This window comes from Cherax quadricarinatus, chromosome 35, assembly GCF_038502225.1.
Source record: "Cherax quadricarinatus isolate ZL_2023a chromosome 35, ASM3850222v1, whole genome shotgun sequence".
Lineage (NCBI taxonomy): Eukaryota > Metazoa > Arthropoda > Malacostraca > Decapoda > Parastacidae > Cherax > Cherax quadricarinatus.
This window is the reverse complement of record NC_091326.1, coordinates 33,670,709-33,697,085: the sequence shown is the minus strand read 5'-3', so window position 1 is coordinate 33,697,085 and position 26,377 is coordinate 33,670,709. Positions and strand designations below refer to the sequence as shown.

Genomic DNA, 26,377 nt, shown 5'->3' with positions numbered 1-26,377 from the left:
AGTTCACTTTTCAGCAATTAGCCACTCCTTAGCAGTAATTTCGAATGGTTTTTATGGTTGTACAGTGGAACCTCAAATTTCGAACTTAATCCGTTCCAGGAGCTAGTTCTAAATTCGAAAAGTCTGAAATTCGAAGCAATATTTCTCATAAGAAATAATGGAAATACAATTAATCCGTTCCAGAAACCCAAAAATATTCACAAAAAAATACATTTTATAGAGATTAATTGCAGTTTTACATACATACAACAAATGCTATAGTCTTTACTTATGTATAGTAATATAAAACAACATTTTTACTTACCTTTGTTGAAGATTGGTGATGGCATCTGGAAGATAGGGAGGAGGAGAGAGGGAGTTGGGATTATTGTTTGGAAGGAGAATCCCCCTCCATGAGGACTTCCGGTATCAAAACCCTCTCTGGGGTTGCTTCCCTTCTCTGTATTTTAATGCCACTAGGACGAGCTTGACAGTCATTGGACCCCAGTCTCACAAAATAACTGTCTACAGTCCTCTGTTTCTGTCTCACAAAATAACTATCCACAGTCGTCTGTTTCTGTCTCACAAAATAGCTGTCCACAATCGTCTGTTTGTCTCACAAAATAATTCCACAGTTGTCTGTTTCTGTCTCACAAAATAATTGTCCACAATTGTCTGTTTGTTTCACAAAATAACTCCACAGTTGTCTGTTTCTGTCTCACAAAATAACTCCACAGTCGTCTGTTTCTGTCTCACAAAATAACTGTCCATAGTTATCTGTTTCTGTCTCACAAAATAACTGTCCACAATCGTCTGTCTCACAAAATAACTCCACAGTCGTCTGTTTCTGTCTCACAAAATAACTGTCCACAGTCGTCTGTTTCTGTCTCACAAAATAACTGTCCACAGTCGTCTGTTTCTGTCTCACAAAATAACTGTCCACAGTCCTCTGTACATTCTGGCAAGCTCAACAAGTCTCACTCCAATCTCATACTTCTGTATTACAGTGGACCCCCGCTTAACCCTTTGACTGTCGCGGTCATATATGTACGTCATGGGAGATACCGTGTTTGACGTATCTATACGCATAAATTCTAGCGGCTTCAAATCAAGCGGGAGAGGGCTGGTAGGCCTACACGAGAGAGAATGGGTCTCAGTGGTCGGTGTGCACCCTGTGAAAAAAATCTGGGACTCAGCGGTGCATTGTGGGAATGCCATCTTGGTAGTCCATTTTCACCATGCCTCGCGGTAAGAAGTTCCTCACTCCTCGGCGGATTGGAGGTCTTTTGTTCCCAAGTGATAGCTCAAACAGTGATGATAGTGTCAGTGAAAGTGAATTCCCTGGTTTTGAAGCGGGTGTGACCGAGAAAATTACCCAGGATAACATAATTAGTGATGAAAACCCAGATGACCCACAACCATCCACCTCTGGTGCTAGGCCGGCTCGTTCATATTCACCTGTACCAGGACGAAAGAGGAAACTATTTGCCCGTGTACAAGACTCAGATGTGAGCAGTGCAAGTGATAGTGATAGTGATTTCAAGGTTATTGAAAGCACTTCTAGTTGTGACAGTGAGGGTGAATATTCCCCAGTGAAACGGCAGTATATACGACGTCGCATGCGGTCTGGTAGTGTGCCATATGCTCTTCCAAGAGGAAGGAGTACATCTCGGAGCACATCCCGTGGCCCTACACCACGTCCTGATAGTGAAGATGACGATATTGTTACGATGGGTATAAATGATGTGTGAGGCAGCAGGCGGTGGTGGTGATAGTGACGGTGCCATGAGTCATGTGACACCAGCAGCGGGCCACGCTAGTGCCCGCGCTGCTGACTCTGCACAACTACAACCTGCTTCGGCCGACCCCACACTCTCACAACCACAACCTGCACAACCACAACGACATTACAATATCCAGAACGCACCAGCTGACCGCATCTGGGATTGGCATCAAGATGATGAGTTTGTTCCCAATCCCCATGACTTTGATGGAGGACAAAGTGGAATACGGCCATCATGTACACTTGGGAACAATCCCACTGAACTGGAATGCTTTCAGTTGTTCTTCGATGAACCCCTGATGGACATTATTGTCAGGGAAAGCAATACATACTATGAGTACATCATGGCAAACACTATGCTTTCACCAAGATCACGCCTACACCAGTGGAAGGACACAACTGTGGCAGAGATGTATCTGTTCTTTGCCACAATAATGCTTATGCCACATGTGTATAAGCATAGTGTCAGCACATACTGGGCGACAGACCGCCTGATTTCAACCCCTGCTTTCAGTGACATTATACCAGTGAATAGATTTGTGTTACTGTTACGTATGTTACACTTTTCAGACAAAACCAGGCCTGACAGAAGCGACAGGTTATATAAGATCAGACGTGTGTTTATGTACCTGAAACAAAAGTGCTGTATGTATTTTTATCCCTTCAGGAAGCTTGTTATTGACGAGTCTTTGATTTTGTTCAAAGGAAGACTCTCATTCAAGCAGTATATACCAAGCAAGAGGAAACGCTTTGGTATAAAGTTATTTGTTCTGTGTGATTGCAAAACTGGTCTGGTTTTGGATATAATTGTGTACACTGGCGGTAAAACAATGGAAGATACCAGGAAGTTACTGGGTATCTGGTGATGTGGTTAGAACAATGATGGAGCCATATCTTGGTAAGGGGCATATTTTATATACTGACAACTGGTACACAAGCCCTATACTCAGTGATTTCTTGCGAGTGAACATGACAGATGTGTGTGGCATAGTGCGTAGAAATCGTAAACATATGCCTAGGTTCGAAGCTGGCAGTCGTAGAGGTGAAGTGCAGGTGTTTGCTGCCAATGACATCATGGCATTTCGGTGGCATGACAAACGTGATGTCACACTGCTGACATCAGTTCACCGACACGAAATGGTAGAGACTGGCAAGCAGAATAGAGAGACCAATGAACCTATTGTAAAACCTGCAGCTGTGATGGATTACAACCTCAATATGCACTTAGTGGACAAATGTGACATGCAGATTGGGTTTGCTGACTGTGTTCGCAAGAGTTATAAGTGGTACATAAAACTGTTTTTCCATCTTCTTGACATTTCCATGCTGAATGCTTATAATATGTATAAGTTGAAGACCAAGAACAAACCCAAATATGGTGAATTTTGTTTGTCAGTCATCAGACAAATAATATTCAAGTACCAAGAAACAACACCTGCAATAGACCAGCGCCCACGAAATTATCAACACATGTCCTCTCGTCTGAGGCCTGGTGATCACTACCCCATACCACTGCCTGCTACTACTGCCAAGAAAAATGCTCAGAAGAGGTGTTTTGTCTGTGGACATACCACAAAACGCCCACAAAAACGCAGAGACACTCGTTTTATGTGTGAGGAGTGTAAGACACCATTGTGCTTATACCCATGTTTCAAAGAATTCCACAAGCTGCAGCACTTCTAATAAAGTGTCCAGTGATTGTACATATGTATATATATTATAAAGCAATCGTAATAAACATTTGTTTACATTGTTTGTTTGTGTAAACAAGTTTTAGCAACATTATAATGATACGAGTGTTTTTGCTATAATTGTGTTACATTCAACGAGTGTATATTTGAACATTGCACAATAATTTGGTCTCACAGGCCACAAAAGTTATGTGAAAAAATAAAATAGTGAAAAAAACAAGAAACCATCGAATACAAGTAAATAAAAGTTTACCGGGTGAGCGGCAGTCGCCGCTGTTGCCGCCAGCAGATCAATTTCAGCAAACTTCAGGACTCTATATCTCGGTAAGTACTGATGGGAAAAATTTTTTTTTGGTACTAAAACAATCAGAAAAATAATCTTAACATTTTCATAAGAAAAAATAATTTTTTTTTTTTTCGAATATTTTGCGACACCAGGAGCAACTTCAGGGTTGGGCCCTTCGACAGTCAAAGGGTTAACGATCACCTCCCAATGTGACCAATTATGTAAGTGTATTTATGTAAGTGCATTTGTACATGTATGTTTGGGGGTCTGAAATGGACTAATCTACTTCACAATATTCCTTATGGGAACAAATTCGGTCAGTACTGGCACCTGAACATACTTCTGGAATGAAAAAATATTGTTAACCAGGGGTCCACTGTATTTCCTTCTTCACATCTATGGTGTTTCTCACTTTCTTTACCACAGGGGTACCGCTAGCAATTTTCTTTGGGCCCATGGCAACTTATTTCACAGCCCCACAAGCACTAAACACAATTAAATAATCGTAAAATGTGTGAATGAGATCGCAGGTTAGTGTTCACTCAAACATAAACAAAGCTAGACTGCTCACGGCGCCTGCGCTGGGACGCGGACAGAGTGGGCCAGCGGACAGGTCCCGTACCCGGCGGTTCGAAAATAGGGGCGCGTTCGATAATAGGGACACAGTTTGTCTGAAAAAATGGTCTTATTTTCGAAACGTTCAATATGTGATACGTTCGATTCTTGAGGTTCCACTGTATTCTCATTTGTTTGGTCTCACTTGATAGAATGGAAGATATATTACAGAAATAGATATGATTTTAATTGCTTTTACGACGAATAGTACCTTGAAATAGAGCTCAACCTAGGAGAAATGTGTAGACAGCCTGTACTGTCTGCATAGACAGCCTATGCTGTCTGCCAGCTTAGTTCATATTTCGCACCACTAAGGTGCTGCCCTCTAGACCTGCCCAGGTCTGTGGGATGCCGGTTGTTTGTTGGGCTATCTCATTGAAACTTGGGCAATGTATGATGGAAAGATGCGTCTTAACGTACAACAAAAATAAAAAAGACGGACGATAAATAAGGGAGTTCACTTCTCAGCCATTATCCGCCTCTTTGCAGTATATTTTCGTATGGTTTTTATGGTTGTATTCTCATTTTTTGGACTCATTTGATAGAATGGAAGATGTATTACAGAAATAGACATGATTTTGATTGTTTTCATGATGAAAAGTACCTTGAAATTGAGCTCAAAGTAGCGGAAATGTTTGATTTTTGCCGATGTTCAATGAACTGTGTAAGTCAAGTTGGTTAATTTTATTAAGTGTATTCTAACTTAACCACTCTGTAATTCGGCAGACTCAGTAATCCGGCACACTACAGGTCCCAATGATGCCGGATTTGTGATGGAGGACCTGTAATAATAATAATAATAATAATAATAATAATATGTGTATAATAATAATACCTATATAATACAGTGGACCCCCGCATACCGTACGCATCGCATAACGTTCAATCCGCATACCGCTCGCTTTTATCGCAAAAATTTTGCCTCGCATACCGCTCAAAAACCCGCTCACCGCTCTTCGTCCGAGACGCGTCCAGTGTGCGCCCTTAGCCAGCCTCACATGTGCTGCCGGTGGCATTGTTTACCAGCCAGCCTCCGCGGTAACATCCAAGCATACAATCGGAACATTTCATATTATTACAGTGTTTTTGGTGATTTTATCTAGAAAATAAGTGACCATGGGCCCCAAGAAAGCTTCTAGTGCCAACCCTACAGCAATAAGGGTGATAATTACTATAGAGATGAAGAAAAAGATCATTGATAAGTATGAAAGTGGAGTGCGTGTCTCCGAACTGGCCAGGTTGTATAATAAACCCCAATCAACCATCGCTACTATTGGTGGTACAGCTGCTGCTGCTGCTGTACCACCGTCAGCTGCTGCTGCTGCTGCTGCTGCTGCACTGTCAGCTGCTGCTGCTGCTGTAGCACCGTCAGCTGCTGCTGCTGCTGTACCACCGTCAGCTGCTGCTGCTGCTGTAGTACCATCTGCTGCTGCTGTAGCATCGTCTGCTGCTGCTGTAGCACTGTCAGCTGCTGCTGCTGTTGTACCACCATCAGCTGCTGCTGCTGCTGTAGTACCGTCTGCTGCTGCTGTAGCATCGTCTGCTGCTGCTGTAGCACTGTCAGCTGCTGCTGCTGTTGTACCACCATCAGCTGCTGCTGCTGCTGTAGTACCGTCTGCTGCTGCTGTAGTACCGTCTGCTGCTGCTGTAGCATCGTCTGCTGCTGCTGTAGCACTGTCAGCTGCTGCTGCTGTTGTACCACCGTCAGCTGCTGCTGCTGCTGTAGTACCGTCTGCTGCTGCAGTAGTGCCGTCTGCTGCTGCTGTAGCACTGTCAGCTGCTGCTGCTGCTGCTGCTGCTGCTGCTGCTGTAGCACCGTTGTTGGTGTGGCTTATTGAGAATACCAAGAAACAATTAACCCCAGAGGATTTGCCACCCAGGATAACCCAAAAAAGTCAGTGTCATCGAAGACTGTCTAACTTATTTCCATTGGGGTCCTTAATCTTGTCTCCCAGGATGCAACCCACACCAGTCGACTAACACCCAGGTGAACAGGGAAAAATGCCTGGAACTAGTGCTCATATTGGTGAATTTAAAGCCAGCAAAGGTTGGTTTGAGAGATTTAAGAATCGTAGTGGCATACACAGTGTGATAAGGCCTGTTCTGGAAGAAAATGCCAAACAGGACCTACAGTACTCAGGAGGAAAAGGCACTCCCAGGACACAGTGTCTCATCAGTCATTGCTGCATCTTCAATAAAGGTAAGTGTCATTTATTCTTCATTTAGTAGAGTAGTACATGCACAATATATATTGTGCATGTACTACTCTACTATTGTGCATGTATCCTTCTCTTTGTGTGTAGGAAAATGTATATTTCATGTGGTAAATTTTTTTTTTTCATACTTTTGGGTGTCTTGCACGGATTAATTTGATTTCCATTATTTCTTATGGGGAAAATTCATTCGCATACCGATCATTTCGCATAACAATCAGCCCTCTTGCTCGGATTAAAGTCGCTATGCGGGGGTCCACTGTAATAATGTACGACACATAACAATTATAATAGACAGCTTCAAAAGGCCATCACTAGATGGCATTGTTTACCAAAACAAAGAGGGAGCTGTTCTGGCCGCCTCCACCTGTTACATAATGACATACATGTATTTTATTCATTCTAGAGTATACATCATGTTTCTATGTTATTTTTATTGTTTGTTGTGTCATATTAGATGAACTGTGATATATAAATAAGCCGTATAGATGATATTAGTGAAATTATTCATGAAGTACGTATGTATTTTGCCTGGTCTCCAGACGAACTCTCGTCCACCGCTGACACCGCCCATACCACTACATGAATTTCGTTTTTATTCATTCTAGAGTATATATCAAGTTTCTATGTTATTCATATTGTTTGTTATGTCATGTTAGATGAACTGTGATATATAAATAAGCCATATAGATAATATTAGTGAAATTATTCATGAAGTATTTTGCCCAGTATCCAGACAAACTCGTCCACCGCCGACACCGCCTATACCACCACATGAATGATATATTTTATTCAGTTTAGAGTACAGTACATGTATTTATCAGGTTTGTATGTTATTTATATTGTTTATTATGTCATATTAGATGAAGTGAGATAGATAAATAAGCCGTAGAGTTGATATTAGTGAAATTATTGAAGTACAGAATTCCACTGGAATGGATTAATTGCATTTCATTTAATTTAAATGAGGAAAATTGACTCTGCAAATGAGCAAATCCAGTTGCGAGCAAGGTCATGGAACGGATTAAACTCGCAAGTAGAGGTTCCACTGTATTAGGTACTGAAATTGTACTCAAATTGTCGCAAACACACTGATAGGTGGACATTTACACCTGCCTTAGCCATTTACTATTGCCTTGGAATATATACAGTGGACCCCTGGCATACGATGGCATCGGCATACATTAAATCCGGCATACGATACATTTCAATGCAAAAATTTTGCCTCGCATCACGTTAAAAAACTCGCCTCACGTGATTCGTCCGAGACGCGTCCCACGTCTGGCCTCAGCGCCAGTGTTCACAAGCCAGCCAATGCAGTCGCATCTGTGCATACATTCGGTACATTTCACATTATCCCAGTGTTTTTAGTGCTTGTAACTACAAAATAAGTCACCATGGACCCCAAGAAAGCTTCTAGTACCAACCCTGTGGTAAAAAGGGTGAGAATTAGTATGGAATTGAAAAAAAGAGATTAAGGAAATGTGTGCAAAGTGGCTTGAAGTACAAACCTTTATGGATGAAAATCACCCTCACACAGCTATTGCCAGACGTGCTGGTGACTATTACAATGACAATGTTGTGAACCACTTTAGACAAATCATAAAGGAACGAGAGGTACAGGCCTCTATGGACAGATATATTGTGTGACAGAAGTCCACTGACTCTCAAGCTGGTCCTAGTGGCATTGAAAGAAGAAGGGAAGTAACCCCGGAAAAGGACTTGATACCTCAAGTCCTAATTTAAGGGGATTTCCCTTCTAAACAATAGGTTTGACACACTCTCCTCCTCCCATCCCATCAATCATCACCAGATCTTCATTAAAGGTAGGTGTCATGTATTCTATTGTTAGTAGAGTACTACTTACTGTGCATGTCTTCTTCAGTTTATGTGCATTAAACTTAATATTTCATGCGGCAAAACTTTTTTTTTTCATACTTTTGGGTGTCTTGCACGGATTAATTTGATTTCCATTATTTTTTTTTTTTTTTACACAGGGTTTGACAAGGTTAAGGATCCCTAGCTTTATTGACAAGCTATTTACAGGTTAAGGATTCCTAACTTTATTGGCAAGCTAAGAGCTGTTACCTACATCAGCTCATTTGAAAGCATTTTTATTGTTATGAGACATACAAGTAGGGAACAGGATGAAGTTGGAGCCATCTGTGGGCCAGCATTTTCATTTGATCAACTGACTTTATCTCGTTGACATCATTATGCTGTACGAATGTGTTCCATACTCGAGTCATCCTGGGTATATAGGATCTCAGATGGAGTGAAGTTCTGGAGAAGGGTACAGCCAGAGTGAAGTTGCTGCTTTCTGCCCGTCTTGTGGCATAAAAGCTTGTTTCACGCTGTCCTCAAAGTGGATCCAAGTGTGGTACTTTGACAATATTGGCCTTGTACATAACAGTAAGGCCACCCACATTCCTCCTATGTTGAAGGCTCTGTTGAAATGACAGATCTATCCAGGATGGGTCCAGGCGAGAGATGAGACGTCTTGCTCTGTTCTCTACTCTGTCAAGCAGTCGCAGATGAGAGGGGGGGCAGGCAAACCAAGAAAGTGGAGCATACTCAAGGTGCGAGCGTACTTGTGCCTCGTACAGAATCTTGCAACCCCTACTGTCAAGTAGATGCGAGATACGGCGAAGTGCTGTAAGCTTCCTGGCTGCCTTGTTTGCAAGATATACAACATGGTTCTTCATGGTTAGTTTGGAGTCAAATTTCACCCCAAGGATATCAACTTCTTCTCCAGGTGCCAACACCCTCCCATTCATCCTTACTACTGCACGAGCATTACCATCATGGTGCCTAGAGACGATCATCATTTGCGTTTTCTCAGGTGCAAATGTTACTTGCCATCTGTTTCCCCAAGCTGATATAGCTCTCAGCTGGTGATTGGTGTAGCTTAGAGCAGCTGGCATTTCTTCTCTTGGATAAGTGAATGTCAGTGTGCAGTCGTCTGCATATGCATGTGATTCTGGGATGAGATGAAGAAGGTCGTTGAAGTAGACATTCCATAACAATGGTCCCAGCACGCTTCCTTGTGGAACACTTGCCCCAATAGGATGTCTTGCTGATTCCGTTCCATTGAGAACTACACTTAGAGATCTACCATGAAGGTAATCACTGAGGAGACATAGCGTAGAGCCTGCAATTCCCTGTGCTTGAAGTTTTGCTAAGAGGTCCTGGTGCCACACCTGGTCGAAAGTGCCAGCGATGGCCAGTGCTACCGCACAGCTGACTTTGGATTCATCCAGTGACTGGTGCCACTTAGTGGCTCTCAGGAACGGATTAATATCGTATGCCGGGGGTCCACTGTACAAAGTATTTATATGTCCCAGCAATGTTCTGGATATGCGGAAGTATATACAGTGGACCCTCGACCAACGATGGCATCGATTAACGATAAATCCGACCAGCAATACATTTTAACGCAAAAATTTTGCCTCGACTAGCACTAAAAAACTCGACCAACACTATTCGTTCCGTCTGAGACGCGTCCACTTCTGGTCAGTGTTTACAAGCCAGCCAGCCACTGCGGTCGCTTCCAAGCATACAATCGGAACATTTCATATTATCACAGCCTTTTTAGTGATTGCACTTGCAAAATAAGTCACCATGGGCCCCAAGAAAGCTTCTAGTGCCAACCCTACAGCAGAAAGGGTGAGAATTTCTATGGATATGAAGAAAGAGATCATTGCTAAGTATGAAAGTGGAGTGCGTGTCTCCGAGCTGGCCAGGTTGTACACAAAACCCCAATCAACCATCGCTACTATTGTGGCCAAGAAAACGGCAATCAAGGAAGCTGTTCTTGCCAAAGGTGCAACTATGTTTTAGAAACTGAGATCGCAAGTGATAGAAGATGTTGAGAGACTGTCATTGGTGTGGATAAACGAAAAACAGATAGCATCTCTCAAGTGATCATATGTGAAAAGGCTAGGAAGTTGCATGATTTATTAATTAGAAAAATGCCAGCAACTAGTGGTGATGTGAGTGAATTTAAGGCCAGCAAAGGTTGGTTTGAGAGATTTAAGAATCGTGGTGGCATACATAGTGTGATAAGGCATGGTGAGGCTGCCAGTTTGGACCAAAAAGCAGCTGAAAAATATGTGCAGGAATTCAAGGAGTACATAGACAGTGAAGAATTGAAACCTGAACAAGTGTTTAACCCTTTGAGGGTTTTCGTCGTACTAGTACGTCTTATGCGTAGGGGTTTTTGACGTACTAGTACTCATAAATTCTAGCGGCCTCAAATCTAGTGGGAGAAAGCTGGTAGGCCTTCATATGAAAGAATGGGTCTATGTGGTCAGTGTGCACAGTCTAAAAAAAATCCTGCAGCACACAGTGCATAATGAGAAAAAAAAAACTTTGACCATTTTTTTTTAATAAATCAGCGACTTTGCACTGTATTTTCGTATGGTATTTATTGTTGTATTCTAGTTTTCTTGGTCTCATTTTATAGAATGGAAGACATATTACAGAAATTGAGATGATTTTGACTGGTTTTACAAAGAAAGGTGCCTTGAAATTGAGCTCAAAGTAGCTGAAATGTTCGATTTTTACCAAACTTCAAAAGTAAACAAATCGTGCCAAGCGTGCAATACACGTCAACTGGTGAGTCTAATATTCTTTCACAAGTGCACCAATAATATTTATACCATTTTTTACACTAATGCAGTAGTCTGCATAACAGTAAATCTTCTATTTTTTGTGAGAATAAAAATTCAAAGTGGAAAGCAAAAGAATATAAGAGGGGCCTTGAGACGTGACTAATGACCAGAGGAAATGTCATTTTAGTGCCAGGAATGTCTTTCTTGTTTATTCTGGACCCTATTCGGAAATTGGCATCTTTTGAAATTTGTGTGAAATTGGCAAAATTGCTAAATTCTGACCACTGTACTGGATAGTTGAATTTCATAAATGAGTGGTTTCTTGCACCCATTCGATAGAAAAAATGGAGTTCTAGCGAAATATTCATGTTTTTTGTCGACTAGTACAGTGAAATTGGCCGAAAATGGGGCTCAAAGTGGGCAAAATCGCCGATGTGTAAACATCACCAAGACCGCTAACTTTGCGAGAGCATAATTCCGTAAGTTTTCTATCAAATTTCAAACTTTTGGTGTCTTTATGATCGGGAAAAGATTCTCTATCTTTTCATAAGAGAAAATAATTTTTTTTTTTTTTAAATTTGGCCGACCCTGAGAACGAGTTTCGGAGAGGGCCTGTCGATCCTCAAAGGGTTAATTGTGACACTGACAATATTGTGAAGCACTTTAGGAATGTCATGAAGGAACGGGAGGTACAGGTCTCTTTGGACAGATATGTTGTGCGACAGAGGTCCAGTGACTCTCAAGCTGGTCCTAGTGGCATTAAAAGAAGAAGGGAAGTAACCCTGAAAAAGGACTTGCCACCTCAAGTCCTAATGGAAGGGGATTCCCCTTCTAAACACTAACACCATCAACACTCTCCCCTCCTCCCATCCCATCAGTCATCACCAGATCTTCAATAAAGGTAAGTGTCATGTAACTGTGCATGTCTTCTTCAGTTTGTGTGTATTAAAATTAATATTTCATGTGGTAAAATTTTTTTTTTCAATACTTTTGGGTGTCTTGCACGGATTAATTTGATTTCCATTGTTTCTTATGGGGAAAATTAACTCGACTAACGATAATTTCGATTAACGATGAGCTCTCAGGAATGGATTAATATTGCTGGTCGAGGGTCCACTGTAATAACAATGAGGAGAAGGAGAAGGAAGAGGAGGAGAAAGACGAAGAGGAGGGGGAGGAGGTGGAGGAAGAGGAGAAGGAGGAGGAGATGGAGGAGGGGGAGGAGAAGGAGGAGGAAAAGAATAATACGTAATGATAATAATAGGTAATAATAAGTTCCCTTGAAGCATGAAAAACAAAGTCCACCCCTGACAGTGACATGATGAGATAACAACTGATAAGAGCTGACGTTTGATGAGCATACACGAGGGTGGGGGAGGGTGCAGCTGATAAGAAAAGATTAGAGATGATATTTGATGAGCATTGCCCTCTGTTTTCGCTGGTACACAAACATGTCTGTCTGTCTATTTGTCTGTCAAGCTCCCTGTCTATCTGTCTAGCTCTGTCTCAGAGAGAGCCACAAGACTGTTTCGTCATCACGTTTACTCACATCTTCAAGCAGAGTATAGCACTTTGTCTAGATTTTTTGGGTTACCCTAGGTAATTTACACTATGTGTACTTGTATTTATGTGTACCTGTGAGACAGAGATAGACAGATAGAAAGAGAGACAGATTGAAAGAGATACAGAGACAGATAAAAACAGATAGAGACAGAGACAGAGGTAGACAGGGACAGAGGTAGACAGAGATAGAGACAGACAGACAGATAGAGGAAGACAGAGATATAGACAGAGATAGACAGACCCTAAACTTGGGGTTAACATCACTTTCCTCTTAAAAGAGGAGTGTTAATATGACATTACATCAGTGAATCCTTGGTGTTTGGCACACTGTTTGCTCTAGCTGGTGCTCAGTTTAACTGGCGCTCCCACAAGGTACTAAGTGGTCCCAGATTTTTTTAATACCACACACACTGAGTGTTAGGACCCATTCTATGCTGGCAAGGCATCTCAGGCCAATCGTGCCAAATTTGAAGGCAGGAAAAATAAAACGTATATATACGTTTGGGGTGCTATGCATAAGAACGTATATATACGTTTGGACCGTTTAAGGGGTAATAATAATAATAATAATAATAATAATAATAATAATAATAATAATAATAATGATAATAATAATAATACAGTGGACTCCTGAGTTTTGTGAGCCTCGTGCTTCATGAATTTCGACTTTCAGCAACTTTTTTTGTCAAAGCCTTGTGGCTAATGATTTGCCTTGCAATTTGTCCATCGTATGGATCGCGTCTGTATGGCCGGCAGCAGCCAGGCATACACAAAGGCTCCCACACAACATTCAGAGTGTCAGTGTGTCATTGTTTCTGCGTGAGTGACCACTCCAGGTGTTCATATGATACATTTCGTAATAATCCATTGTTTTTGGTGCTTGAAACTGCTAAATAAGCCATCATGGGCCCCCAAAAAAGCTACTGCCAGCCCTTTAGCAAAGAAGGTGAGAAACACAATACAATTAAAGAAAGAAATGGCAAAATATGAAAGTGGAGTGCGCGTGGCCGAGCTCAGCAGGATGTACGGAGAACCCCATTCAACGATCACTTCCATCATGTCTAAGAAAAAGGAAATCAAGGAAGCTGTTGTCGTGAAAAGGGTAGATAGGCACACCAAAAAGAGATCACATATACTCGAAGACGTTGAGAATTTGTTGGTAGTGTGGATCAACGAAAAACATCTAGCAGGAGATAGTGTTATGCAGTCAATAATTTGTGAAAAGGCAAGGCAGTTGCATACCAATCTCGTAAAGAAAATGCCTGCAATGAGTGCTGATGTTAGTGAATTTAAGGCCAGCAAAGGCTGGTTTGAGAGATTTAAGAAGTGTAGTGGCATACACAGTGTTGTAAGGCATGGGGAGGAGTGTTGTAAGGCATGGGGAGGCTGCAAGTTCTGACAAATGTGTGGCTGAAAAATTTGTGCAGGTGTTCAAAGGGTACATACAGACTGAAGAACTCTGACCCCAACAAGTGTTCACTTGTGATGAAACAGGCCTCTTTTGGAAGAAAATGCCAAAGAGGACCTATATCATGGTGGAGGAAAAGGCACTGGCAAGACACAAGCCTATGAAAGACAGGCTAACTCTTTTGTTCTGTGTTAACGCTAGTGGGGATTGCAAAGTGAAGCCTTTACTGGTGTATCACTCTGAAAATCCCAGAGTGTTCAAGAAAAACAATGTCATCAAGAGTAAATTGTGTGTGATGTGGAAAGCTAATCATAAGGCATGGGTCACTAGGCAAATTTTCATTGAGTGGATCCGTGATGTGTTTGGCCCGAGTGTGAAAAAATGCCTCCTGGAAAATAAATTGTCACTCAAGTGCCTCCTGGTAATGGACAATGCTCCTGCTTGTCCTCCAGACTTGGATGACCAAATGGTGGAGGAGTTTAGTTTCATCACAGTGAAGTTCTTGCCCCCTAATACCACTCCTCTCATCCAGCCCTCTTACTCAGCCCTGTAACAACTTCAGTCAGTATTACTAAGGCTGGCTCCTCCTCAGGAAAATTAATGTATAGGAAAAGAATAAAAACTAACAAACTTTATTATTTAGAAAATATAAAATATAAAACACTTAAATATGAAGTATTAATCCTACATTAAAGAAAATGAAAAATGAAAAATATAAATGATAACTAAATTCAACACTAATATAAATGTACATAAAACGTGGATGTCTGGTGTTGGTGACACTGCGTGTTGTTGAAATCGTAGCCGTTGCTGATGATGGGGGAGGGGGGTCGCAGGTGTTGATGACAACCCACCGGCTCGTTCTTCAGAGATTTTCTAGCTCTCAATAATCCTTCCAGATGACAGGAAAGCAGGTTTTCTCCACTGCAATGGTGAGGGGTTATATCCTGCTACTTGCATACACAAACAGGTAAGTCGATCAAAATTTGGGACATCTCAGAACGTTAGTCCGTCTCCTTCAATTCTACTCGTTGATTGGCAGGTGACCCTCTCTGTCATCCAAGCTGGAAAGATAGACAGGTTACCCACTGCTTAAGAAATCACTCTCCATGATAAGTACAATACCTAAAAGATGTGGTGATTATTACAACAGTCAAGTTAGAGCAAGACTGAAAGGACTAAGTTTATTATTGGTCAAAAGTGAAGCTTTCAACCAATAAATCCACTAGAATACAAGGAAGGCATGTACTTACAGTAGTGCTGGGAGCTGTGAGTCTAGTGATTACTGTTTGGACCAGAGCCCCACACGTCACCTTTCGGGGGGGGAAGAAGGAGGGGAAGGGATAGCGGGAGCTAAACTGACACTACCTTAACAAGCAGCCGGCAATCAAACTATCACTTTCGGGGTGGGGGGAAAAAAAAGGCGGAAATAGTGGGAGCTAGACTTGCCTTACCTTAACAAGTAGCCGGCAAGCAAACTATCACTTTCGGGGAGGGGGGAAAAAGGGGGGGGGATAGTGGGAGCTGGACTTACCCTACCTTAACAAGTAGCCGGCAATGAAGCTATTGTTACTATATCGCTACTCCTATCTATTGAACTTTTCCCTCACACTCCCCCATACCAAGACTTACAGTCAAGAAGTATAAAAAGAATAGGCGAGGAAAAAGTTCTAACATGAGGAAGTCGCGTAAGGCAACAAATCTTCTACTGACTGTCACGACTTAACCAGTCAGAGAAATAATTGGATGAACCATTGATATACACAATATAGAACTTAAAAGCCTGGAGTGCCAATGTCCACCTCAAGAGGCGACTGTTGGTTCCCTTAAAAGTTTCTAGGTATATCAATGGTTTGTGGTCCGTTTCCAAAATGAATTCTTTTCCTAGCAAATAAAATTTAAGTTTGGAGATACCCCACACAAGGGCTAAACATTCCTTTTCTATTGTGGAGTATCTCGTTTCTGCAGGAAGGAGTTTCCGGCTTAGGAAGCATACAGGGAAGGGAGTACCATCATGGTATTGTAGTAACACCACACCTAAGCCAGTATTGGAGGCATCAGTTCTTAAGCAAAATGTTTTATTAATATCTGGAATCTTAAGTATAGGGTCTTTCGAAAAGATACTTTTAATCTCATTAAACTTTTCCCGAGCTACGTTGGAAAGTTCAACAGGTTCCTTCACAGACTTTTTAAGGAAGTCGGATAAGATGCCTGTAAGATCAGTAAGGTTTGGGATAAACCGTGCATAAAAATTTACAGAACCAAGAAAGCTACACATGAGCTTCTTGGTTTTGGGGAAATTAAATTCTAATAAAGCTTTGATCTTACTGGGGAGAGGCTGCAGAGAGTTATTAGAAAGTATCAGTCCAAGATATCTAATCTTGTTATACCCAAGGAAGCATTTCTTCGGCTTGGCAGTGAGGCCATGTCAGCGTAACGTACGTAAAACTGATGTTAATGTTTGGATATGCTCGCCCCACGTGGATGTCATTACATAAATGTTATCAAAATAAGCTGAAACATTTGGCATATTACCCAAGACCTTTCTCATCAGTCTCACGTAGATAGCACAGGCAGTTACCAAACCGAAGGTTTGGAAAAGCGGTGTACTGCTTAGAAGAAGGATCTAATATTACTTGATGATATGCCTGCGCAATATCAATCTCTGAAAAGAAGGAAGCGTCATAAAATTTGTGTAGATCACTATCTATTAAGGGCATAGGCTCAGCATCCCATTGAGTTATACCATTAAGGCCTCTAAAGTCAATAGCAAGTCTATATGAATTATCCTTCTCCTTAACCATGACTACTGGTGAGCAATATGCAGATACTGAAGGTTCAATGATCTTTAGTTTTAATAATTTGTCTACCTCTCGGTCAAATGCATCCCTAAGGTGAACTGGAACTGGGTATAATTTTCGTTTGATAGGATTGTCCGTCACTAAGTCAATCTTATGAACTACCGTGGAGGTAACACCTGGAATATCAGTAAAGACGTCTGAAAAGTTACTCACACATTGAAGTAGTTCATGTCTCTTATGGTCATCCAAAGATTCATTAATATTAATGTTGGTTGCACCCGAGTGGTCAAGAGTCACCAAGTCATGTAGTTCTTCATCATAGTCTAAGTTAGAGGTGTCAATTACACACACCTTACATTCTTCAGTTGTCTTATCAAGTTCGTGTGGAAAAACTAAGTCAAAGTTATTAAGGCAGTTGACCGAATTTCTTCGGTAATATTTCTTAAGGATGTTGATATGATAAAGCTTAGGTTTCCCCTTGACTTCTATGAGGTAGTCAACTTTCCCACAAATTTTTAATACTTTATATGGACCTTTCCATGCTACTAATAATTTATTTGACTTGATAGGCAAAAGTACCAGAACTTCATCCCCTACTTTAAAACTTCTCCTCTGACTTTTGGAATCAAAATAGGTTTTGTACTGGTCCATTGACAAGCTTAGGTTTTTCGAAACTATGTCAGAGGTCTCCTCAAGTTTGGATCTAAGGTCAAGGAGAAACTGGTAAGAAGACTGAACCTCAGCACTCACCTCCTCATTAGTCCATAAGTCATGAAGGATGGACAATGGGCCTCTGGCCTGTCTACCATAGAGAAGTTCAAAAGGTGAAAACCCCAAAGAGTCACTGGGAACCTCCCTCATGGCAAACAAAGCACAGGGTAGGTAACGATGCCACTCCTTAGGTTTAAGGGAGCAAAGTTTCCTTAAAATGGACTTGAGAATCGAATGCTGGCGCTCAATCCTCCCATTACAGCTGGGATGATAGGGTGTGGTGAAGAGAGGCTTCACTCCCAGAAGTTGGTATAGATGTTGCATTAAGTCAGATGTGAATTGTGTCCCACGGTCAGACAAAATTTCTCTAGGGATGCCCACTCTGGAGAAGATGGACAAAAGGGCTTCAGCCACCTCTGTAGTAGTTATGGTCTTTAAGGGAACGGCTTCAGGGAAACTCGAAGCATAATCAACTAATGTTAATATATATCTATGTCCCCCAGATGAAAGTGGAGATAAAGGACCAACGATGTCAATAGCTACTCTTTCAAACGGTACCGTAAAGATAGGCATTTTGACCATAGGTACTCGCCTGGTACCTCGGGAGGATGACAGTTGGCAAACTTTACACGATCTACAATAGGTAGTGACATCTGAGGACATTTTTGGCCAAAAATAGGTTTCCCTAATTTTATTTAAGGTTTTACGATGCGAGAAATGTCCGGCCACTGGCAGGTCATGAGCCATTTTAAGAACAGTCTCTCTGCATTGACTTGGAACAACTAAGATGGAATAGTCTATCTCATCTGAATTTAATTTGAATACTGACTTGTACAAGATACCTTTTATATATTCAAATTTATATGAAAAGTTTTTCCTTTGGATAACTTGATTTTGTTTAGCGGCATTATGGCAATTCTGAAGAGAAGGGCAATTACGTTGTAAATTGACAAAGGAGTCCTTCGATACATCTAAAGGCTTAAAGTCAGGGAAAATCAAAGGATGGACAGTAGGAGAAGCCTGGGCTTTGGTCTGAGCCCTAGTCAAGACATTTATGGTATCGGAGGTGATATCTTTACTTTCATCTAACAAGTGAACCGGTGATCCTACTACCTCGCTTTCGAGAGTAGCATCAATGGTTTTTAATCCCACATGAATCTCACGAGACATTGTCTCATCTGAACTTTCGAGGGGCTTCTCTGACTCTACAGGAAGAGGATCTGAAACACTTATGTCCATCTTTGGTGATGAAAGGTCAATCTCAGAAGGAAGAATGGCACCTTTTACATTACCTATTAGCACGGAGCAAGAAGTGATGGGAGCTAGTACGGCTTCAGACCAACCTGTGAACCATTTAGACCTAATGTAACAACGGATGGTAGGAAAAGTGTCCGTACGGCCCAAGTAGTCTGAAAGTATAGCAGAGGAATGAGTTTCTTTAAGGTTAGGGAACAGCTTATCAGAAATGACTATACATGTGCATCCAGTGTCTCGTAAAATGGTAGATACATTAAGTCCATTAACTGTTCCTGAACAGAAGGGTGCTTGGTCATTACAGTCTTTAAAACATCTTCCAACTTTTTGGACCTTCTTAGAAGGACAATCTGGACGTTTATGTCCCTTAACACCACACAAATGACAAACAGGAATAAAAGAAGTCATTTTACTTTCCACTAGAGGCTTTGATTTCTTAAGGTCTGATGAACCCTTGCCCTTAGGGTTCAATCCCTTTAGGTCTTTATAGGAATTGTGAGCCTCAGCATACAGGTCAGCAGCCTCAGCAACTTCCTCAGCTTTAATCAGGTTACGTTCTCTAATGAATGTTCGTATCTGGTGAGGAAGAGCTGTCAGGAACTGGTCAGCAACCATGAAGTCTCTAAGAGATTCATAACTGTGATCAATTCCTGAACTCTCTATCCAAAAGTCGAACAAACGAAAGAGTGTTACCTGTAACTGCTGAAAGTTCTGGCCAGGCTGTAAGGTGGCATACCTGAAATCTTTCCTGTAAGAATTAGTGGTTTTTTGATATGCTTTAAGGATTGCCTTCTTCAGTAGGTTATAATTACATATAATATCCTGCGACAAAGTTGCATAGATATTCAAAGCAGTACCAGAAAATAACATTCCTAACCTGGTAGCCCAGGTGTCAGCAGGCCATTCACAGAGGGTAGCGGTATTTTCAAACCTGATAATGTATGAAGTTATGTCTTCCCCCTCTGTGAAGGGAGGTAAATTAGGTGTTGGAATATGTGCACTAGCTGCATGATGTTCAAGTACTCCTTCCTCTAATTGTTGTTGTGTCAAAGTTAACTTTTTATTCTCTAATTCAAGGCGAGATTTTTCGAGCTCGCGATCCTTTTCTCTCTCTATTAACTCAAGTTCTCTAGCTTTTTCCTCAACTTCTCTATCCTTTGCTCTTTCCTCAAGTTCTCTTAATTTAACCTGTTCCTCACGTATCTTAGCTTGTTCCTCACGTATTTTAGCTTGTTCCTCACGTTCTCTAGCTCTTTCTTCACGATCAAGTCTATCACGCTCCTTTTTGTCTTCTCTTTCTCTTTCTAACTGTCTTTCTTGGATTTCTCTCTCAATTCTCTCTCTCTCCTTTTTCTCCTGTCTTTCAAGGTTCTCTTTCTCCTTTTTCTCTTCTCTCTCGATTCTCTCTCTCTCCTTTTCTTCATCTCTTTCCCTTTCTAACTGTCTTTCTTCTCTCTCAATTCTCTCTCTTTTAAGTCTTTCCTGGATCTTAGCACTAATGAAAGATTCTAAATTTTTCCCTGTTATTCCTAACTTACTTCCAGCGTTCATCCAAAACTGGTATTCCTCCATGCTTGCAAGAATAACTTAAACTATCAGGGGAAATGAAACGGGGTATTAAAGAAAATTGAGGGTTCAGTTTCTGCTCCACTCAAACTGTAAGTAAACCAGAGGGCTCGATCCCTGCTTCAATTAAACAATATGTATTAATTAAAACGAAGGGTTCTATGCCGGCTCCGAGCAAACAGTAAGTAGAATGGGGTCACTTGACCATCCAATCTTCTCACCAACAAATCAAGAGTGTCCTATGACAGTTCCCTTGATATAATAAAGAGCTCAATGAAACAAATTGTCACTGGAAAATCTCGGGTCCCTAGAGTCTAATCCTCCAAAGTGTTTCAAGCTCACAAGAAAGGTGGCAGAATTAACTAGTATTCCTGCCTTGACTTGACTTACAATAAATTGAGACTATAACAATCACCAAATCTTTTAAATACCTGTACTGTAGTCCTACCATAGAGAATGATTACTCATGGCTGGTGGTAACTGTGTGGTATGCGGCATTGCAGTTCCAATGGGAGATTCGAGATGGAGTTGAATCTTGATTCAGTAGAGTAGATCCTGGCAAGGTCGCCACTTGTGAAGTCTTACTCAGCCCTGTAACAACTTCAGTCAGTATTACTAAGGCTGGCTCCTCCTCAGGAAAATTAATGTATAGAAGAAGAATAAAAACTGACAAACATGAGCACTTTATTATTTAGAAAATATAAAATATAAAACACTTAAATATGAAGTATTAATCCTACATTAAAGAAAATGAAAAACGAAAAATATAAATGATAACTGAATTCAACGCTAATATAAATGTATATAAAACGTGGGGGTCTGGTGTTGGTGACGCTGCGTGTTGTTGAAATCATAGCCATTGCTGATGATGGGGGGGGTCGCAGGTGTTGATGACAACCCACCGGCTCGTTCTTCACAGATTTTCTAGCTTTCAATAATCCTTCCAGATGACAGGAAAGCAGGTTTTCTCCACTGCAATGATGAGGGGTTGTCTCCTGCTACTTGCATACACAAACAGGTAAGTGGAACAAAATTCGGGACATCTCAGAACTTTAGTCCATCTCCTTCAATTCTACTCGTTGATTAGCAGGTGACCCTCTCTGTCATCCAAGCTGGAAAGATAGACAGGTTACCCACTGCTTAAGAAATCACTCTCCATGATAAGTACAATACCTAAAAGATGTGGTGATTATTACAACAGTCAACTTAGAGCAAGACTGAAAGGACTAAGTTTATTATTGGTCAAAAGTGAAGCTTTCAACCAATGAATCCACTAGAATACAAGGCAGGCATGTACTTACAGTAGTGCTGGGAGCTGTGAGTCTAGTGATTACTGTTTGGACTGGAACCCCACACGTCACCTTTCGGGGGTGGGGAAAGAAGGAGGGGAAGGGATAGCGGGAGCTAGACTGACCCTACCTTAACAAGCAGCCGGCAATCAAACTATCACTTTCAGGGGAGGGGGAAAAAAAAGGCGGGAATAGCGGGAGCTAGACTTGCCTTACCTTAGCAAGTAGCCGGCAAGCAAACTATCACTTTCGGGGAGGGGGAAAAAGGGGAGGGATAGCGGGAGCTGGACTTACCCTACCTTAACAAGTAGCCAGCAATGAAACTATTGTTACTGTGTCGCTACTCCTATCTATTGAACTTTTCCCTCACACTCTCTGGGGTTACTTCCCTTCTTTATCTTTTAATCTTTAAAAAATGCATTTTTTGTGAATATTTTTGGTGTCTGGAACGGATTAATTGTATTTACATTAATTCTTATGGGAAATAGTATTGCTTCGAATTTACGCCATTTCGAGTTTAGGCCAACCTTCTGGAACGAATTACGGCCGAAAAACTAGATTCTACTTTATATTCACCACTCGCTATAAGCCAAGAATGAAAATGTTTTAAGTAATGTGTGTAATGTATAGGCAATTTTCTTAGGCCTAACTATATTGCTTGCCTAATATATGTTAGTGTAAGCATGTTATCAGGCTTTTATATGCCTTTGAGAGTGAAAAAAGCTGTGATTCACTATACAGCAGTAGACTGCAACCTAACCTGCTGTATAAGTGGGATCCTCCTGTATAAATTTTAGGATTAGTTTGCTTGAAATTCATTGCATTTTAGATTTTTTTTTTCTTGTGCATGCACATGTATTAGAATATCAAAAAATTTACTAAAGTACTCTACTGCATGCCAGGGTTACGTCCAAATGAACTTTAAGTCCAGCCATTGTAAATTCTACATATGCTTCTTAGAAATTTTGATTTTGATTTGATATTTTTTTTGAAGTACTGTACATTATTTTTGCAGTGTGTGGTGTAAGTGTTGGTGTTATGAAGGATGGAATCTGAACGCTTCTCCAGCCCTCTGGAATCAGTCTTCCTTACAGGTATGTTGTTGATGTTCTTGTTGTTAACCAGAGTGCCATGATGATGCTCAGGTTCTAGTGGACTAGAACTCCTATCCCCTTCCTTGAAGCTGACCAGATTGTGCCACTTAACTCAAGCATTGTTTGACTCCTACGGGTTTAGCACTGCCCCAGGAATGTGATGATAATTCAGTGTTGTACTGTTGTAATTTCTGTTGCTACTCATTTATCTATAGAAAACTTTTCTTGTCTTGTGTTATATCAGTACAGTCAGTTGGGGCAGTTGAGACCAAAAATATCAAGTTATTCACATGATAACAAATAAAATGTTCAGTTTATTTGAAAGAATGAATGTGACATTGGAAGGAGGGAGTGAATGTGTTCAGATATTTGGGAGTGGACTTGTCAGCAGATGGGTCGGTGAAAAATGAGGTGAAACATAAGATTTGATGAGAAAAAGGCGAGTGGTGCATTGCGGTATCTAGAGAGAGAAAGAATGTTATCCATGAAGGCAAAGAAGGGAATGTATGAGAGTATAGGTGTGATGCATGGGTTGTGAATGTTGCAACAAGAAGGCTGGAGGCAATGGAAATGTCATGTCTGAGGGCAATGTGTGGTGTAAATATTTTGTAAGAGACTTTGTAGCTTGGAGATTAGGTGGTGATGGGTTACTAAAAGTATTATCCAGAGGGCTGAGGAGGGGGTTGTTGAGGTGGTTTCACATTTAACCCTTTCAGGGTCGGCAGGCCTTCTCCTAAACTTGTTCTCAGGGTCAGAAATTTTTCGAAAAAAAAAAAATGATTTTTTTCTTATGAAATGATAGAGAATTTTTTCCTGATCATAATGACACCAAAAGTATGAAATTTGATGGAAAACTTACGGAATTATGCTTTCGCGAAGTTAGCGGTCTCAACGATGTTTATGCATTGGCGATTTCGCCCATTTTGAGCCCTATTTTTGGCCAATTCCAATCTACCAGTCGACAAAAATCATAACTATTTCGCTAGAGCTCCATTTTTTTTTATCGAATGAGTACAAGAAACCACCCATTTACCAATTTCAACTATCTAATAAAGATGCCAATTTCCAAATAGGGTCCAGAATATACAAGACAGACATTCCTGGCACTAAAATAGCATTTCCTCTGGTCATTAGTCACGTCTCAAGGCCCCTCTTATATTCTTTTGCTTTCCACTTTGAATTTTTATTCTCACAAAAACTAGAAGATTTACTGTTATGCAGACTACTGCATTAGTGTAGAAATGGTCTAAATAATATCAGCGCACTTGTGAAAGAATATTAGACTTGCCAGTTGACGTGTTTTGGATGCTTGGCCTGATTTATTTACTTTTGAACTTTGTCAAAAATCGAACATTTATGCTACTTTGAGTTCAATTTCAAGGCACTTTTCATTGTGAAACCAATAAAAATCATCTCAATTTCCATAATATGTCTTCCATTCTATAAAATGAGACCAGGAAAACTAGAATACAACTATAAATAGCATACGAAAATACATTGCAAAGTCGCTGTTGTAAACCAAAAACATGGCCGGAGTTTTTTTTTTTCATTATGCACTGTGTGCTGCAGGATTTTTTTTATATTGCGCATACTGACCACATAGACCCATTCTTTCATATGTAGGCCCAGTAGCTTTCTCTCACTACATTTAAAGGCGCTAGAATTTATGCATACTGGTACGGCGCCAACCCTGGTATGCAAGCCGTACTAGTACGGCACCAACCCTGAAAGGGTTAAGAGAGGATGGAGTAAAATAAAATGACTTGGAGGATGTATAAATCTGTAGTGGAGGGAAGGCAGGGTAGGGGTCATTCTAGGAAAGATTGCAGGGAGGGGGTAGAGGAAGTTTTTTTTGTGTGAGGGGCTTGCACATCCAGCAAGTTTGTGTGAGAGTGTTAGATAGAAGTGTGTGGAGGCAAATGGATTTTATGAATTGAGGTGCTGTTTGAGTGTGAGCAAGGTAACATTTATGAAGGGATTCAGAGAACCAGTTAGCCAGACTTGAGTCATGGAGGTGGGAAGTACAGTGCTTGCATTCTGAAGGAGGGGTGGAGATATTTTCAGTTTTCAAATGTAATACAGGTTGGCTTTCACTAATCTGGCAATCAGTATTCCGGTTCCATCAATAATCCAGCACTAATTTTGGGTAACATAAATTCAAATTTCTGGGGTCGCCAAACCAGCCTGCCGCTATTTGCTGCATAAGTTATTCCAATTTCTTCTTCTCCATTTATTGTTATAACCTCCTCACTTTTAGCCCTAGCCATGGTTCCAACAAGTAAAAGAAATACAGTGGACCCTCGACTAACGATATTAATTGGTACCCGAGAACGAATATCGTTAGTCGAGTTTTTTTAGCGTTAGTCGACGCAAAATGTTAGCGTTAAAATGTATCGCTAGTCGAATTTAATGTTATACGATGCTATCGTTGGTCGAGGGTCCACTGTACTTCTCGTCGTGTAAAGCACACACACCGTACATTGTCCATGAAAGATAAGGCAGCTTTGAAGCCACTGTTAGTTGCCATGAGCTCAGCTCACTCAGATAAGCTGTGACTGGTAAATTTGGGCCTACATATTAGAGAATAGGTCTGTGTGGTAAGTGTACACTATATAAAAAAAATCATGCAGCATGCAGTACATGGAAAAAACTACGACTGTGTTTTTGGTGTAAAATGGCGACTTTGTGGTGTATTTTCGTATGGTTTTTATGGCTAGATTCTCGTTTTGTAGCCTCATTTGATAGAATGGAAGATATATTACAGAAATAGAGATGGTTTTGCTTGGTTACACAATGGAAAGTACCTTGAAATTGAGTTCAAAGTAGTGGAAATGTTTGATTTTTGCTGATGCTCAGGAGTAAACAAATGTCACCATCTAATACATGTCCAACTGACTGGTCTAATACACAGTTACAAATGGGGTGACATTATTTTACAATTATTTCAATAATGCAGTAGTCAGCATCACAATAAATCTTCTAGTTTTGTGTGAATAAAAATTGAAAATGGAAGCAAGTGTAATATAAGAGGGGCCTGGAGATGTGACTAATGAACAGAGAAACTTATATTTTATTGCCAGGAATGTCTGCACTGTTTATTCTGGACCCTATTTTGAAATTAGTATCTCTGGAAATTTGTGTGAAAATGGCCAAATTATCAATTTCTGACCACTTTATTGGGCAGTTGAAATAGGTAAATGGGCAGTTTCTTGTAGTCAGTCGATAGAATAGAAGGAATACTAGTGAAATAGTGTGAGCAAAGTAACATTTATGAAGGGGTTCAGGGAAACCGGCAGGCCGGACTTGAGTCCTGGAGATGGGAAGTACAGTGCCTGCACTCTGAAGGAGGGGTGTTAATGTTGCAGTTTAAAAACTGTAGTGTAAAGCACCCTTCTGGCAAGACAGTGATGGAGTGAATGATGGTGAAAGTTTTTCTTTTTCGGGCCACCCTGCCTTGGTGGGAATCGGCCAGTGTGATAATAAAAAAAATAATAACTAGTGAAATAGCTGT

General features: G+C 40.9%; 1 protein-coding gene across 4 annotated transcripts in view; it reads left to right on the top strand.

Moving 5' to 3' along the window:
* LOC128695217 (cell division cycle 7-related protein kinase-like) overlaps positions 1-26,377 on the top strand; it is a 299,888-nt gene that overhangs the window by 16,609 nt on the left and 256,902 nt on the right. For all 4 annotated transcript variants that reach the window (XM_070091499.1, XM_070091498.1, XM_053785734.2 and 1 more), the window contains exon 2: positions 22,788-22,866. In XM_070091499.1, the coding sequence (XP_069947600.1) occupies positions 22,818-22,866 (49 nt within the window). In that variant the 5' untranslated portion in view covers positions 22,788-22,817. The remainder of the gene's footprint in view (positions 1-22,787; positions 22,867-26,377) is intronic.